The 18,796-nt window shown below is 50.3% G+C and overlaps 1 protein-coding gene across 1 annotated transcript in view; it reads left to right on the top strand.

Moving 5' to 3' along the window:
- Positions 1-2,109, top strand: part of prdm16 (PR domain containing 16) — a 722,475-nt gene extending 720,366 nt beyond the window's left edge. Inside the window, exon 18 of the mRNA XM_078425753.1 lies at positions 563-2,109. Within this exon, the coding sequence (XP_078281879.1) occupies positions 563-697 (135 nt within the window). The 3' untranslated portion in view covers positions 698-2,109. The remainder of the gene's footprint in view (positions 1-562) is intronic.
- The last annotated feature ends 16,687 nt before the right edge of the window (positions 2,110-18,796 follow it).

The raw sequence follows: 18,796 nt of genomic DNA, 5'->3' as shown, positions 1-18,796 counted from the left end.
GTTATTAATGAAGGGAAGCAGCAGAGAGAGACAGAGCTGCAGGGGGTGTCACTGTTCCCGCTGCCACCTGTAGCCCCTTGCTCACATCCACATGGCAATCTGATCATTCCCCTCCCCACGTCACGTTACAGCACAGGGGAGGTTGTGCAGCCATAGCGTCTGCTCTGTGAATCCATGATGGTGGCCAGCCCTGGTGACTGTGTGTGTGTTTGCCACAGAAGTGCATCTGCCATCGCACATTACAATCACTACACTCTTTTAAATCTCCACTCAGACTGCATCTCTACACTGTGAATGGCTCGATTGTAATCATATATTGTCTTTCTGCTGACGGGATAGTGCGCAACAAAAGCTTTTCCTGTACCCGTGACAATAAACTACACTAAAGTAAACCCTAGAACTACCAGGTTTGATGTTCTTTCAACAATGTTTATGTATTAAATGTATTTATAAGAAAATAACTGCAGATGCTGGTAGATACATGTATTAAATGATGTGGTGAAGGTGAATAATAACGTGATGTTTTTCCTCTTTCCTCCCCTCCCTTAAACAAACGTTGCAGGCTTATGCCATGATGCTGTCGTTCTCTGAGAAAACTTCTCTCCATCCAGCCTCCCAGAGCTCCCTGGACACCTGGCTGAACATAGCAGGGGCCACGTCAGAGGGAGGAACCTTTCATCCAATCAACCATGTGTGAGAGAGAGGGGGGAGAGGGGGAGAGAGAGAGAGAGAGTGAGAGAGAGAGAGAGAGAGAGAGAGAGAGAAGAGAGAGAGAGAGAGAGAGCAGAGAGCGAGCTATGGCCCTGATGCATTTGCGAAGGACAGTGATGGGTGGCGACAGCAATGGCTCAGGAGTTGGGGGAAGCTGGTGTCAGGGCAAAGCTACACAACGCTGTTCCCAGCGCCCCACCCATACCCCCCCCAACACTATCCGCCAAGCTAAGGAGGCCTTACAAAACTTTCTTTCTTTCGGTCGCAACTGTATTGTGCTGCTGACCTTAAATTCCACGAGATATTTATTCCTGTTACATAATATTTTTTTGCACAGATATACCATTGGGGCTTCAGCTGAGATAAGAGTTTAAACATTGTTAAATACAAAGGGGCCAATTAAGCTGAGAAGAACAGATGTAGGCCCCAGAAGACAGTTTGCTTGCGTGTTCACGCTTGCCCGTACAGCATCCTGTGCGATTGTGATTTTAACTTATTTGAGAAATAAGCAGGGCAGACAATTTTGCAATAATCAACATGTATATATTAGCCTACGTTCTCTCTCTCCCTCCCCTGCTGCATCCAAAATATCTCTCTCCTAGGCATTGTGTCTTTTTCTGTAAGAAACAGTATTGTGTCTTGTACTCTTAGCTGTCATGAGAGTGATTTAAAAATGTTAATATAATTACCTAGAGAAGGACCAAAAGTTATGTAATGATGTTGTACAATAACTGTCAAATAAGGAGAGTTCCTTGTGCCAAATAACATCGTCTGTCCTTCGAGAAGCTGATCCCCAGACAATCACATTCTGTTTTTATTGTTTATTTTGTTTAGTTGTAGGCTTTATTGAATTTCTACCCGTCCATTAGTGTTTATGCCCTGTCTATTTATTCCTTGGACAATTTCCTTGCAAACGCCCCACTTCAAACAAAATAATGTAGTCCAAAAAACAAATGTGAATCTCTTTGACATTGACGTTTTTTTGTTGCGTGGCATGCATTGTGGAAGTGCCAAACCTTGGAGAAGAGGAGGGCGGTGAAGGGGTTTGATTTTCTTTGAACTCAGTATTTTAATTTAAGAGTGGGTCCTGTTGTTAGATTTCAATTTGAGGAGAGCCAGTGGAAGCCCAGTCAGTGGCTGCCGCTTACCCTGGTAAATAATTATAGAGAGAAATTAGAAGAATAAAGAAACCTTTGCTTTGAGAAAGCTCCTGTAAATACTTCTATAAACGCCAGTAATTTCCTGTGTTCCCCGGGAGTGGCTCGCTTTGGTGCTGAGTGACTGCTGCCTCCTCTCAGAGATGATGGAGTCCGGTCATCAAGGTGCACATTGATTCCATGTAGTTACCACTTTGCACAGTTCTCTCATGCCCCATGCATTTTCTTTGAGCAATGAAGCAAGCCAGCAGTGTAAATGTTTTTTTAGGAAAAACTTGGGTGGGGGGGGGGGGGGGGGGGGGGGGGGGGGGGGGGAAGGGTTAAAGTATATATATTTTTCTCTTTTGAATAATTGGATCATTAGGCAAGTTCCAGCACTTTGTCAGCATGACACTCCCAGTCACTTATTCTTTGGCTGTTGCCATGTTTCACTTTCGTTCTACGGTGTGATGCACACCAGCCTTTCCTTGAAACCAAACCCTGTGATGATCCTGCACTCTGTCCTGTGCTTTCCCCACAGACCCCCACAGAGCTGGGAGATGCATTTACGTAGCATCTGGGCACAGCCTGGTGAGCCAGCACAGGAGAGAGAGCCTGTGCAAGAGGGGAGTGTTGCCTGGTGCCACCGAGCCCCAGCTGCAAGCAACTCACCGTTTCTGTTTGGAGATCAGTGTTACCATGAATCTCTTCAGCTCACTGGTTGGAAAAAGTTCCCTGAAGTTCTTTTAGGGAAGTGTGAGAATCCTACACACACAGCCTCCACCTATTTCCTCTCCCTTAAAATAGTCCATGCAAGAGCATTAATTATATATTGTTTCCACCTTGTGACATATCTGGTTATCAATCACCTCGAGTCAGTTACATCTGTGCCACTGACTGGAAGCCAGTACAATGATGGCAGAAGTTCATAAGTTCTAGGAGCAGAATTCGGCCATTCGGCCCATCAAGTCTACTCCATTCTTTCATGGCTGATCTATCTCTCCCTCTCAATCCCATTCTCCTGCCTTCTCCCCAAAACCCCTGACACCATTACTGATCAAGAATCAAGAATCTATCAATCTTCACCATGTCAACACCATGTCAACATAGAAAGTAAATGGGACAATGTAGCAGCCACTCTGTAGCAGACCAACGTGATATCCTGCTCCACATTCACCATGCTTCAAAATTGAAGATGATTCTGCGATGATAGCTTCCATCCGCCCAGCAAGGACTAAACCCACACAGAACATGGTTGCACAGGCACAGTTTGGCCTCTGGTCTCTCTCCCAATGAGTCACTGTTCTTGGGCAGGCCCAGTGGCCATCAATAGGAGAGTGATAATGTGTAATAATAGGAGAGTGATAATAGGAGAGTAATAATAGGAGTGTGATAATGTGTATAAGAGCAAGAGAGATCAGTAGTCGGCTCTCTCCCCACTTGTGTATGTCATATTCATACACGCAAAATTTCCAACAAGACCCAATGGCAGGACTTTTAGTCAAATGTTTTCCTGCACCCCAGGAACACACAAGCAGTTTTAGTTACACCAGTTTTGACTGAGATCTATTAAGTTGATGGGAGGATTTTTCCAATTAACAATTAAAGGCAAAATTGGCTCTGGCAAAAGGATTTTCTTGCCCTGACTAGCCCTGTGATTCATGAAACCAGCTCCTCTCTGTGCAGTTGATTGCCTATCCAAATGGATAAACTTTCCTGGCCACTATTTATAGTCTATTCCATCCTCAGATCCTGCTGTTTATTTTCACGGCCATTCAAAATCTTCAGCCTCCTTCCTCATTGCAACCTCAGTTCCTTATTCCAGCTTTCATTCTTCTTTGAATCCTCAATCTTAATTTTTACTTTAGTTTAGTTAAGAGATACAGTGCCCTTCGAACAGGCCCTTCGGCCCACCGAGTCCATGTTGACCAGCGATCCCCACACTCTAACATTACTAGGGACAATTTACAAATTTACCAAGCTAATTAACCTACGATTCTCAAACTGGAGCACCTGGAGAAAGCCCACGTGGTCACATGGAGCATGTACAAACTCTGTACAGACAGCACCCATAGTCAGGATCGAACTCAGGTCTCTGACGCTGTAAGGCAGCAACTCTACCCCTGTGCCACATCCCAATTCTCATCTTTAATGTTCATCCTCCTTTCTCTTCCCAGTCTCCATTCCCCATACCCCATACCATCCCCCTTTTCTCATTTTCACCTTCATTTCTCCACTTACCATTTTTACATTTGATTGTGAGACTGGAAGCCATATTTCCAAATCTGTTGGCCACAAATCAGGCGATGTGCAAGGAATCATGGGGCTACCAAGATATAACAGTGGATTAATGAATGAGACAAAGCTGGACAAAGGGGGCTAAATAGGAACCAACGAGAGATTTTCCACTTTAAACCAAAGAAAGCAGTGAGTACCTTCTAAATTCTGACGACATTGAAGCAAAAACAAAAGGCAAATTAAAGTGAAAGCTGATTAGATATCTAGGATACTTGAGGTAGGAGTTATATTAGTCATAGAGTCCTACAGCACAGAAAGAGGCCCTTCGGCCCATCGTGTCCGCGCCGCCCGTTACCAAACACAGTCTCATTTTAATCCCATTTTCCCGCATTTGGACCGTAGCCCTGAATGTTGTAGCATTTCAAGTGCCCATCCAAATGCCTCTTAAAACGTTGTGAGTGTTCCCGCCTCCACCACCACCCCAGGCAGTGAGTTCCAGACTCCAACCACCCTCTGGGTGAAAAAGTTCTTTCTCACATCCCCCCGAAACCTCCCTCCCCTTACCCTGTATCTATGTCTTAATATTACAGTTAAATAAAACACTGGTAAGGCCACACATAGCATATTGGGAGTAGCACTCCTTGGGAAGCACATATTGGCTTGGACGAAGTGCAGTGTAGATTGACTAGAATTATACTGGACCCGGCAGGTTTAAGTACAATCAGGGATTGATCTAACTGGGATACGTTTCCTGAAATTTAGCAGATAAAGGGTGATTTGTTCACAATACTAAAATAAACATATAGGATGAATCAAAATAAACTCTATCTGGATGATGAAGAGACTAAGATTTAGAAACATTTTTAATGCAACAAATGGTTAAAACAAAAAATTGGAACTCTTTTACACAAATAACAACTGATGCTCTATCAGTTGCTCAGTTCAAATTGGAAATGGATGCATTTTTATTAACCAAAGCTTTGAAGACATGAGGGAGATGTTGAGTCTCATTATCTGTACTCGTTCTCATCTAGCCAACAGCTAACAATGGCCTGTTTCTTTATCATCATTACTTTTTTGCAGATCTTTCATTCATTTGTTCTATATCTCTCTACATCACCATCTATATCTCTTGTCTCCCTTTCCCTACTCTCAGTCTGAAGAAGGGTCTCCACCCGAAATGCCACCTATTCCTTTTCACCAGAGGTACTGTCTGACCCGCTGAGTTACTCCAGCTTTTTGCGTCAATCTATGATTGGTATATAGAGTTGGATGATACATCAGCCATGAGTTCATTGACAAATGACAAATAACTTGTTGTTTCTAATTCCCCCCCCCCCGGCTGTCTCTTCCTATCTTAGAGCCTGCACTTGAATGAAGAGCCATATCAGCAGAGTTTAGATTCTCCCTGATTATAATTTGCTGGCCCAGTAAGGATACCCACTAGAATTGTTGGCCAGTATTTCAGATGACCATTGTAGAATCTGTTTTCATTCGTGTTGAAGTTCCTGACCAGTGGGGAACTGGAGCTGCTGGTCAGCCAATTACGGCTTTACTCTTCATTCCTCCATCCGCCACATTTATTAACTTTATTGAAAGATAAATAGCACTTAGAATGTGAGGGTCAGTCATTTCACTGCAAATTCCCACATAACCAACCATTCCTGCTTCTTTCACTGGGAAGAGGGGAAGAGGGAAGAGGGAGGACATACCTTCAGTAATCTGAGATGTTCGCCTCACTGTCAAAGTCGGGAAAGATATTTCAGGGTGGGGGTGTAGGTGAAGTTAATACAGCAACTCCATTTCTTGGCAAACAGTTATGCATCACAATAGTAAAGCCTCAATAGGCAGGTCTGGAGGTCTCATCCCAGGGAAATGGTATCTCTCCGGGCACAGGAAAAGAACGTCTTATGCTTTTACTTGAAAGTGGCTGGCTAATGAACGGCAGCCTTAAATAAGCAAAGCCAAAATTCATTAAAAAACAATGTGCATTGGATCTTCGACTTGTGCCTATTATAGAAGATCAGACATGAGGAGGGTTTGGTCATTCACCCTCACTCCTGTTATGCATTGATTTCCTAGGGGATCATTTGTTTTTTGGTGAAACTGGGAAACTGGGGATTCTGAATCAATAGCACGAGTTTACTCTGTTCTCAGGTTTCATTCCCATTGCCAAGAGCCGGTTCACTCCCATCAGTGCTTTGTGCTGGCATTTACAAAGTCTTGCATGTTTCAAGATGATCCTGTTAGATGTTCCCTCTGTCCCATTCTGCTCTCTTTTTCCATTCTTATTTATTGCTTTAATTCCAGAATATGGACCCAAGGTGTCCTTCCTGCGAGGTCCATGCCAGGAAACACAATCTCGGGTTAAATTTGCCTTTCAATAACGATCTGTGATCTGGGTGCATAATATTAGCAACTGTTTGACCGTTGTTGATGGAGGTGGACTTTAAAATAATGTGATCCCATGTCAGAACTCTTCTTATCTTGATTTTTACCATGTCACTTAATCGTTTCATTTTTTGAAACAATATTGTTAATCCCAAGAAGTATTTTTGACACAGGTGCACTAAGGGGACGTGAAAATTTCCAATGAGAAATGTCACTGCTGTTAAGTTAAGTTTCTATCAACTACAGTGAGATGCACTTGTCAATTCCTTGCACTGAAGACGAGGGGTGGAGGAGTTGGTGGCAAGGGTACAGAAGGTAATCCATCACCCTGGACTACAATGAGCTCCTCTACTCATGCATCAAGTGAATCTTTGTCATTCTACAGGGGGAAAGCTGTTCTAAGCGTCAGGTCTACAAGAATCTCTTGTGCGTTCTTAAAGAATGGATCTAAGATCTCTCTGCACCTGATGCACTGACGTAGTCCACCCTTGCATGAGGTATTGCTGGTTAACAGAGAGTGAGATAAGCCCAGTGAACTCATCCACAAATATCCCTCAATTCTTTCTCAACTCTCCAATGTAATTTCGATAGTTGGCGTAACAGAAAACGGGGGGGGGGGGGGGGGGGGGGTGGAAAATGATGACCATAAATGCATTAAAATAAGATGTACTACAGTTCTGTAGCAGGATGAACATTAGACATGGGAGTGAGAGAAGCAGGCACAAGTTGTGTTGTTCACAACTAGGTCACATGATACACAGTCATACTGTCTATTTGCACTTGGTCATCTGAGCCCTGGTAGGCCTGACGTGAAGGAAACTGCTAAACTGTGTCACCCCCACCCCACTCCTCCCTCTGCAAATAAGCCTCAACCTTCTATTTATGTCCTAGGATTTTCCATATGCTTCCCAGTACATCATTTGCGCGTTTTTTTCCTTGGTTTTGACAAGTTTTAAACTGTGTGGTGTTTAAAAAAGATAATTATTGTAAGTGGTTAGAATTCATTAACCAGAAATGTTTGAAGATTACAATGACGGTGCTTGTTTCCTTTCTGTTTGGATTGTATATTGCTTAAAAATGTTTAAAAAAAAACAAAATCTTCAACAAAAAAAAAAACAGAAAAAAATGGCTGTGCATGGCTTGTGTTTAGCTGTTGGTGTGTTTCTGGTGATGAAAATACTGTAGGGATGCACTTACTTGTATATGTGGTTAGGCATTGTCCAAAGTTAGGAGTCTTTCATTGCCCAGATACAAAGGGGCGTTTTGTTAATAAGCTGAATAGTTTAACACAAAATAAACACACACACACACACACAAATTGTCTCTCACACACACACACACACACACACACACACACACACACACACAAATTGTCTCTCACACACACACACACACACAAATCTTTGCTTGCCGGAGAGTCGAAAGAGTTTAGTAAAATGAAAATAAGTGATTCACAGGAAAAAAAAAACCCATTGATTTTGATGCTTGTGATACAGTTAGTACCTGGGGAAATGAAAATAAAATCCAACCTGATTCCTATGTTAATGATGTAGAGTAGGAATGTATACCAAATGTAATCTTTCAAAATGCTACAATGAATTTATACACAAGATTGATATGCAATAAACCTGTGTGCTTTTTATATTAAAGGGCTCCAGTGCGTTTTTCATAATTATTGGATTGTTGAACGTGAGCTTTGTGGGAATAGCATTAGACTATATAGATGCTGCATGGAAGCAGGCCCTGCGGGCCACTGAGTCCACGGGCCCACTAGTCCACGGGCCACTAGTCCATGGGCCACTAGTCCACGGGCCACTGGGTCCACGGCCATTGAGTCCACGGGCCCACTAGTCCACGGGCCACTGAGTCCACGGGCCACTGAGTCCACGGCCATTGAGTCCTCGGGCCCACTAGTCCACGGGCCCACTAGTCCACGGGCCCACTGAGTCCACGGGCCCACTGAGTCCACGGGCCCACTAGTCCACGGGCCCACTAATCCACGGGCCACTGAGTCCACGAGCCCACTGAGTCCACGGGCCACTGAGTCCACGGGCCCACTAATCCACGGGCCATTGAGTCCTCGGGCCCACTAGTCCACGGGCCCACTAGTCCACGGGCCCACTGAGTCCACGGGCCCACTAGTCCACGGGCCCACTGAGTCCACGGGCCCACTAGTCCACGGGCCCACTAGTACATGGGCCCAAAAGTCCACGGGCCCACTAGTCCACGGGCCCACTGAGTCCATGGGCCACTGAGTCCACGGCCATTGAGTCCACGGGCCCACAAGTCCATGGGCCACTGAGTCCACGGGCCACTGAGTCCACGGGCCCACTAATCCACGGGCCACTGAATCCACGGACCACTAGTCCACGGGCCCACTAGTCCACGGGCCCACTAGTCCACGGGCCCACTAGTCCAAGGACCCACTGAGTCCACAGGCCCACTAGTCCACAGGCCCACTAGTCCACGGGCCCACTAGTCCATGGGCCACTGAGTCCACGGGCCACTAGTCCACGGGCCCACTAGTCCACGGACCCACTGAGTCCACAGGCCCACTAGTCCACGGGCCACTGAGTCCACGGGCCACTAAGTCCACGGGCCCACTGAGTCCACGGCCATTTGTCCACGGCCACTGAGTTCACGGCCACTGAGTCCACGGACCACTGAGTCCACGGCTACTAGTCCAAGGGCCACTAGTCCACGGGCCCACTGAGTCCACGGGCCACTGAGTCCACGGCCCACTAGTCCACGGGCCACTAGTCGACGGCCACTGAGTTCACGGCCACTGAGTCCACGGGCCACTGAGTCCACGGGCCCACTAGTCCACGGGCCCACTAGTCCACGGGCCCACTAGTCCACGGGCCCACTAGTCCACGGGCCCACTAGTCCACGGGCCCACTAGTCCACGGGCCACTGAGTCCACGGGCCCACTGAGTCCACGGGCCCACTAGTCCACGGGCCACTAATCCACGGGCCACTAGTCCACGGCTACTGAGTCCACGGCCAATGAATCCACGGGCCACTGAGTCCACGGGCCACTGAGTCCACGGGCCCACTAGTCCACGGCCCACTAGTCCACGGGCCCACTGAGTCCATGGGCCACTGAGTCCACGGGCCCACTGAGTCCACGGGCCCACTAGTCCACGGGCCACTAATCCACGGGCCACTAGTCCACGGCTACTGAGTCCACGGCCAATGAATCCACGGGCCACTGAGTCCACGGGCCACTGAGTCCACGGGCCCACTAGTCCACGGCCCACTAGTCCATGGGCCCACTAGTCCACGGGCCACTAGTCCACGGGCCCACTAGTCCACGGGCCCACTGAGTCCACGGGCCACTGAGACAACGGGCCACTGAGTCCATGGGCCACTAGTCCACGGGCCCACTAGTCCACGGCCCACTAGTCCACGGGCCACTAATCCACGGGCCCACTGAGTCCACGGCCACTGAGTCCACGGGCCACGGAGTCCACGGGCCACTGAGTCCATGGGCCACTGAGTCCACGGGCCACTGAGTCCACGGCCACTGAGTCCACGGCCCACTAGTCCACGGGCCACTGAGTCCACGGGCCACTGAGACAACGGGCCACTGAGTCCATGCGCCACTAATCCACGGGCCCAATGAGTCCACGGCCACTGAGTCCACGGCCACTGAGTCCACGGCACACTAGTCCACGGGCCACTGAGTCCACGGGCCACTAGTCCATGGGCCCACTAGTCCTCGGGCCCACTAGTCCACGGGCCACTAGTCCACGGGCCACTAGTCCACGGGCCACTAGTCCACGGGCCCACTAGTCCACGGGCCACTAGTCCACGGGCCCACTGAGTCCATGGGCCACTGAGTCCATGGGCCCACTAGTCCTCGGGCCCACTGAGTCCATGGGCCACTGAGTCCACGGGCCCACTAGTCCACATGCCCACTAGTCCATGGGCCACTAGTCCACGGGCCACTAGTCCACGGGCCACTGAGTCCACGGCCCACTAGTCCACGGGCCCACTAGTCCATGGGCCACTGAGTCCACGGGCCACTAGTCCACGGGCCCACTAGTCCACGGACCCACTGAGTCCACAGGCCCACTAGTCCACGGGCCACTGAGTCCATGGGCCACTGAGTCCACGGGCCCACTGAGTCCACGGGCCCACTAGTCCACGGGCCACTAATCCACGGGCCACTAGTCCACGGCTACTGAGTCCACGGCCAATGAATCCACGGGCCACTGAGTCCACGGGCCACTGAGTCCACGGGCCCACTAGTCCACGGCCCACTAGTCCACGGGCCCACTAGTCCACGGGCCACTAGTCCACGGGCCCACTAGTCCACGGGCCCACTGAGTCCACGGGCCACTGAGACAACGGGCCACTGAGTCCATGGGCCACTAGTCCACGGGCCCACTAGTCCACGGCCCACTAGTCCACGGGCCACTAATCCACGGGCCCACTGAGTCCACGGCCACTGAGTCCACGGGCCACGGAGTCCACGGGCCACTGAGTCCATGGGCCACTGAGTCCACGGGCCACTGAGTCCACGGCCACTGAGTCCACGGCCCACTAGTCCACGGGCCACTGAGTCCACGGGCCACTGAGACAACGGGCCACTGAGTCCATGCGCCACTAATCCACGGGCCCAATGAGTCCACGGCCACTGAGTCCACGGCCACTGAGTCCACGGCACACTAGTCCACGGGCCACTGAGTCCACGGGCCACTAGTCCATGGGCCCACTAGTCCTCGGGCCCACTAGTCCACGGGCCACTAGTCCACGGGCCACTAGTCCACGGGCCACTAGTCCACGGGCCCACTAGTCCACGGGCCACTAGTCCACGGGCCCACTGAGTCCATGGGCCACTGAGTCCATGGGCCCACTAGTCCTCGGGCCCACTGAGTCCATGGGCCACTGAGTCCACGGGCCCACTAGTCCACATGCCCACTAGTCCATGGGCCACTAGTCCACGGGCCACTAGTCCACGGGCCACTGAGTCCACGGCCCACTAGTCCACGGGCCCACTAGTCCATGGGCCACTGAGTCCACGGGCCACTAGTCCACGGGCCCACTAGTCCACGGACCCACTGAGTCCACAGGCCCACTAGTCCACGGGCCACTGAGTCCATGGGCCACTGAGTCCACGGGCCCACTGAGTCCACGGGCCCACTAGTCCACGGGCCACTAATCCACGGGCCACTAGTCCACGGCTACTGAGTCCACGGCCAATGAATCCACGGGCCACTGAGTCCACGGGCCACTGAGTCCACGGGCCCACTAGTCCACGGCCCACTAGTCCACGGGCCCACTAGTCCACGGGCCACTAGTCCACGGGCCCACTAGTCCACGGGCCCACTGAGTCCACGGGCCACTGAGACAACGGGCCACTGAGTCCATGGGCCACTAGTCCACGGGCCCACTAGTCCACGGCCCACTAGTCCATGGGCCACTAATCCACGGGCCCACTGAGTCCACGGCCACTGAGTCCACGGGCCACGGAGTCCACGGGCCACTGAGTCCATGGGCCACTGAGTCCACGGGCCACTGAGTCCACGGCCACTGAGTCCACGGCCCACTAGTCCACGGGCCACTGAGTCCACGGGCCACTGAGACAACGGGCCACTGAGTCCATGCGCCACTAATCCACGGGCCCAATGAGTCCACGGCCACTGAGTCCACGGCCACTGAGTCCACGGCACACTAGTCCACGGGCCACTGAGTCCACGGGCCACTAGTCCATGGGCCCACTAGTCCTCGGGCCCACTAGTCCACGGGCCACTAGTCCACGGGCCACTAGTCCACGGGCCACTAGTCCACGGGCCCACTAGTCCACGGGCCACTAGTCCACGGGCCCACTGAGTCCATGGGCCACTGAGTCCATGGGCCCACTAGTCCTCGGGCCCACTGAGTCCATGGGCCACTGAGTCCACGGGCCCACTAGTCCACATGCCCACTAGTCCATGGGCCACTAGTCCACGGGCCACTAGTCCACGGGCCACTGAGTCCACGGCCCACTAGTCCACGGGCCCACTAGTCCATGGGCCACTGAGTCCACGGGCCACTAGTCCACGGGCCCACTAGTCCACGGACCCACTGAGTCCACAGGCCCACTAGTCCACGGGCCACTGAGTCCACGGGCCACTGAGTCCACGGGCCCACTGAGTCCACGGCCATTTGTCCACGGCCACTGAGTTCACGGCCACTGAGTCCACGGACCACTGAGTCCGCGGGCCACTGAGTCCACGGCCCACTAGTCCACGGGCCACTAGTCCACGGGCCCACTGAGTCCACGGGCCCACTAGTCCACGGGCCACTAATCCACGGGCCACTAGTGCACGGCTACTGAGTCCACGGCCACTGAATCCACGGGCCACTGAGTCCACGGGCCACTGAGTCCACGGGCCCACTAGTCCACGGCCCACTAGTCCACGGGCCCACTAGTCCACGGGCCACTAGTCCACGGGCCCACTAGTCCACGGGCCCACTGAGTCCACGGGCCACTGAGGCAACGGGCCACTGAGTCCAAGGGCCACTAGTCCACGGGCCCACTAGTCCACGGCCCACTAGTCCACGGGCCACTAATCCACGGGCCCACTGAGTCCACGGCCACTGAGTCCACGGGCCACGGAGTCCACGGGCCACTGAGTCCACGGGCCACTGAGTCCACGGGCCACTGAGTCCACGGCCACTGAGTCCACGGCCCACTAGTCCACGGGCCACTGAGTCCACGGGCCACTGTGACAACGGGCCACTGAGTCCATGCGCCACTAATCCACGCGCCCAATGAGTCCACGGCCTCTGAGTCCACGGCCACTGAGTCCACGGCACACTAGTCCACGGGCCACTGAGTCCACGGGCCACTTGTCCATGGGCCCACTAGTCCACGGGCCCACTAGTCCACGGGCCACTAGTCCACGGGCCACTAGTCCACGGGCCACTAGTCCACGGGCCCACTAGTCCACGGGCCACTAGTCCACGGGCCCACTGAGTCCATGGGCCACTGAGTCCATGGGCCCACTAGTCCACGGGCCCACTGAGTCCATGGGCCACTGAGTCCATGGGCCCACTAGTCCTCGGGCCCACTGAGTCCATGGGCCACTGAGTCCACGGGCCCACTAGTCCACGGGCCACTAGTCCACGGGCCACTGAGTCCACGGCCCACTAGTCCACGGGCCCACTAGTCCATGGGCCACTGAGTCCACGGGCCACTAGTCCACGGGCCACTGAGTCCACGGGCCCACTAGTCCACGGGCCCACTGAGTCCACGGGCCACTGAGTCCATGGGCCACTGAGTCCGCAGCAACCAGCACAATCCTACACACGAGAGACAATTTACAATTTCTTTTAACGAAGCCAATTATTCTACAAACCCGCACGCCTTTGGAGTATGGGAGGAAACAGGAGTATCCGGAGGAAACCAGCGCGGTCACGGGGAAAACGTACAAACTCCACACAGACAAAACCCGTAGTCAGGATGGGGCACGGGTCTTTGGCAATGTAAGGCAGCAATTCTACCTCTGTGCCTCTTTGCCACTATATCATAGAGTCATACAGCACAAAGGCAGGCCTTTTGGCCCAACCTGCCCATACCGACATTGCCCCATCTACAGTAGTCCCACCTGCCTGCGTTTGGTCCATATCCCTCTAAACCTGTCCTATCCATGTAAGAGTCCCAATGTCTTTTAAATTAAGGGGATTATGAACTATTTTCCAGCCACACGATTGCTAATACTAGGATACTGGCTGAGATGAGATGACAATTCTAATTTCATCGTCCTGCTCTAAGATCACCAACATTGCCTATGATGCTTCTGGTTTATGTAAATTACAAGGATTGGGGAAGAAAATGACCTAAATTAGATCACCAATAATCTCTGTGAATGGAGGGACTTCTTATTTCTTATTCCTTTACATGAACTGACCATTGTTGACCTTAACAATACAAAAGGTCAAGGTCTCACTATATGATATTCATTCTGCCCTGCAAATATCGGGAGGCAAGGGTGAGCAGGCTAGGGCTTTATTCCTTACAGCGCAGGGGGATGAGGGGTGATCTCATAGAGGTGTACAAGATCCCGAGAGGAATAGATTTGGGAGACGCACAGACTCTTTTGCCCAGATTAGGAAAATGGAGAACCAGAAGACATACGCTTTTAGGTGAGGGGGGAAAGATTTAATGGGAACTTGAGGGGTATCTTTTTCACACAAAGGGTGGTGAGTGCAAGGAGGTTGTTGAGGCAGGTGCTATCGAAACGTTCAAGAAACATTTAAACAGGTGTATGGAGAGGGCAGATTTCGATAGATATGGGCCAAAAGCAGGCAGGTGGTACTAGTGTCAATGGGGCATGGTGGGCGGTGTGGGCAATTTGGTCCAAAGGGCCTGTTCCCACACTCTTTGACTATGGCCCTGTACAATTTCTTGGCAATTCTAATGTGAGAAGAATGGAAATGAATCAAGCATTCCCCTTTCTATCTGGAACCCAAATCACCACCTCACCCACCAAGGTTCATGAGCAAATCTAGGTTTCAGTCAGCATCTGTACACAATTCCTGAAGGAATCCCTGTTGATTGCTGCAGTGTTGGAGGCATTTAAACCCTCCTGCAGTGTAACCACTGCAGTGCTGTAAAGATCTACCCTCAGCCCCTTCAATGTCTCCCTGTAGTTGTGTCCACTCACCCTTCACTGCACTTCATCATATCCACACTCCTACACCACTCCAATTAATCTTGCTGCTTGTCCAATGTCCAACAATGGATGAGCAGAAAATGACTCGAAATATCAGGAAGACACAAAAAGTTGGGGTAACTCAGCGGGTCAGACAGCATCTCAAGGCAAATGTGGGTCCCTTGAAGACAGAAGCAGGGGAATTTATTATGGGGAACAAAGAAATGGCAGACGAGTTAAACCGTTACTTTGGATCTGTGTTTACTGAGGAAGATACACACAATCTCCCAAATGTTCTAGGGGCCGGAGAACCTAGGGTGATGGAGGAACTAAAGGAAATCCACATTAGGCAGGAAATGGTTTTGGGTAGACTGATGGGACTGAAGGCTGATAAATCCCCAGGGCCTGATGGTCTGCATCCCAGGGTACTTAAGGAGGTGGCTCTATAAATAGTGGAAGCATTGGTGATCATTTTTCAATGTTCTATAGATTCAGGATCAGTTCCTGTGGATTGGAGGATAGCAAATGTTATCCCACTTTTTAAGAAAGGAGGGAGAGAGAAAACGGGTAATTATAGACCAGTTAGTCTGACATCAGTGGTGGGGAAGATGCTGGAGTCAATTATAAAAGACGAAATTGCTGAGCATTTGGATAGCAGTAACAGGATCATTCCGAGTCAGCATGGATTTACGAAGGGGAAATCATGCTTGACAAATCTACTGGAATTTTTTGAGGATGTAACTAGGAAAATTGACAGGGGAGAGTCAGTGGATGTGGTGTACCTCGACTTTCAGAAAGCCTTCGACAAGGTCCCACATAGGAGATTAGTGGGCAAAATTAGAGCACATGGTATTGGGGGTAGGGTACTGACATGGATAGAAAATTGGTTGACAGACAGAAAGCAAAGAGTGGGGATAAATGGGTACCTTTCAGAACGGCAGGCAGTGACTAGTGGGGTACCGCAAGGCTCAGTGCTGGGACCCCAGCTATTTACGATATACATTAATGACTTAGATGAAGGGATTAAAAGTACCATTAGCAAATTTGCAGATGATACTAAGCTGGGGGGTAGTGTGAATTGTGAGGAAGATGCAATAAGGCTGCAGGGTGATTTGGACAGGTTGTGTGAGTGGGCGGATACATGGCAGATGCAGTTTAATGTAGATAAGTGTGAGGTTATTCACTTTGGAAGTAAGAATAGAAAGGCAGATTATTATCTGAATGGTGTCAAGTTAGGAAGAGGGGATGTTCAACGAGATCTGGGTGTCCTAGTACATCAGTCACTGAAAGGAAGCATGCAGGTACTGCAGGCAGTGAAGAAAGCCAATGGAATGTTGGCCTTCGTAACAAGAGGAGTTGAGTATAGGAGCAAAGAGGTCCTTCTACAGTTGAACCGGGCCCTGGTGAGACCGCACCTGGAGTACTGAGTGCAGTTTTGGTCTCCAAATTTGAGGAAGGATATTCTTGCTATTGAGGGCGTGCAGCGTAGGTTCACTAGGTTAATTCCCGGAACGGCGGGACTGTCGTATGTTGAAAGGCTGGAGCAATTAGGCTTGTATACACAGGAATTTAGAAGGATGAGGGGGGATCTTATTGAAACATATAAGATAATTAGCGGATTGGACACATTAGAGGCAGGAAACATGTTCCCAATGTTGGGGGAGTCCAGAACAAGGGGCCACAGTTTGAGAATAAGGAGTAGGCCATTTAGAACGGAGATGAGGAAGAACTTTTTCAGTCAGAGAGTGGTGAAGGTGTGGAATTCTCTGCCTCAGAAGGCAGTGGAGGCCAGTTCGTTGGATGCTTTCAAGAGAGAGCTGGATAGAGCTCTTAAGGATAGCGGAGTGAGGGGGTATGGGGAGAAGGCAGGAACGGGGTACTGATTGAGAATGATCAACCATAATCACATTGAATGGTGGTGCTGGCTCGATGGGCCGAATGGCTTTCTCCTGCACCTATTGTCTATCGTCTATTGTCTATTGAAAAGTCACCTATTCCTTTTCTCCAGAGATGCTGTCTGACCCGCTGAGTTACTCCAGCTTTTTGTGTCCATCTTTGGTTTAAACCAGCTCCTGCAGTTCCTTCCGACACACATCAAACCTCTGTCTTTTTTCTGCATCACAAACTCTGTTTCTCAGCCTCCTGCTTCATCCTTTCCCATGACCACTGTTCACGGCACTTTGTTTAGAAAAATAGAAACATAGAAAAATAGGTGCAGGAGTAGGCCATTCGGCCCTTCGAGCCAGCACCGCCATTCAATATCATCATGGCTGATCATCTAAAATCAGTACCCCATTCCTGCTTTCCCCCCATATCCCTTGATTCCTTTAGCCCCAAGAGCTAAATCTAACTCTCTCTTGAAAACTTCCAGTGAATTGGCCTCCACTGCCTTCTGTGGCAGAGAATTCCACAGATGCACAACTCTCTGGGTGAAAGAGTTTTTCCTCATCTCAGTCCTAAATGGCCGACCCCTTATTCGTAAACCGTGACCTCTAGATCTGGACTCACCCAACATCGGGAACATTTTTCCTGCATCTAGCCTGTCCAATCCTTTAAGAATGCTATATTTTCTATAAGATTCCATCTCATCCTTCTAAATTCCAGTGAATACAAGCCAAGTCGACCCATTCTTTCATCATATGTCAGTCCCGCCATCCTAGGAATTAACCTGGTGAACCTATGCTGCACTCCCTCAATAGCAATAATGTCCTTCTTCAAATTAGGAGAACAAAATTGCGTCCAATACTCCAGGTGCGGTCTCACCAGGGCCCTGTACAACTGCAGTAGGTCCTCCTTGCTCCTAAACTAAAATCCTCTGGCAATGAAGGCCAACATGCCATTAGCTTTCTTCATGGCCGGCGGTACCTGCATGCTTACTTCCAGTGACTGATGTACAAGGACACCCAGGTCTTGTTGCACCTCCCCTTTTCATAATCTGACACCATTCAGATAATAATCTGCCTTCGTGTTCTTGCCACCAGTGGATAACCTCACATTTATCCACATTATACTGCATCTGCCATGCATCTGCCCACTCACCCAACCTATCCAAATCACCCTGCAGCCTCAAAGCATCCTCCTCGCAGCTCACACTGCCACCCAGCTTTGTGTCATCCGCAAACTTGGAGAGGTCACAATTAATTCCCTCATCTGAATAGTTAATATATATTGTGGACAACTGGGGTCCCAGCACTGACCCCCACTAGTCACTGCCTGCCATTCTGAAAAAGACCCTTTAATTCCTACTCTTTGCTTCCTGTCTGCCAACCAGTTCTCTATCCATGTCAATACCCTACCCCTAATACCATGTGCTCTAATTTTGCTCACTAATCTCCTGTGTGGGACCTTGTCAAAGGCTTTGTTGAAAGTCCAGATACACCACATCCACTGGCTCCCCCTTATCCATTTTACTTGTCACATCCTCAAAAAAATCCAGAAGATTAGTCAAGCATGATTTCCCCTTCATAAATCCATACTGACTTTGACCGATGTTGTCACTGCTTTCCAAATGTGCTGCTATAACATATTTACATAATAATCAACTCAAGCATCTTCCCCACTACCGATGTAATGCTAACTAGTCTATAATTCCCTGTTTTCTCTCTCCCTCCTTTCTTAAAAAGTGAAGTTACGTTGGCTACCCTCCAGTCCACAGGAACTGACCCAGAGTCGAGA

The sequence above is a fragment of the Rhinoraja longicauda genome, chromosome 30 (genome assembly GCF_053455715.1).
Source record: "Rhinoraja longicauda isolate Sanriku21f chromosome 30, sRhiLon1.1, whole genome shotgun sequence".
Taxonomy (NCBI): domain Eukaryota; kingdom Metazoa; phylum Chordata; class Chondrichthyes; order Rajiformes; family Arhynchobatidae; genus Rhinoraja; species Rhinoraja longicauda.
Note: the sequence above shows the minus strand (reverse complement) of the source record. Positions and strands in the feature narration are given on the sequence as shown.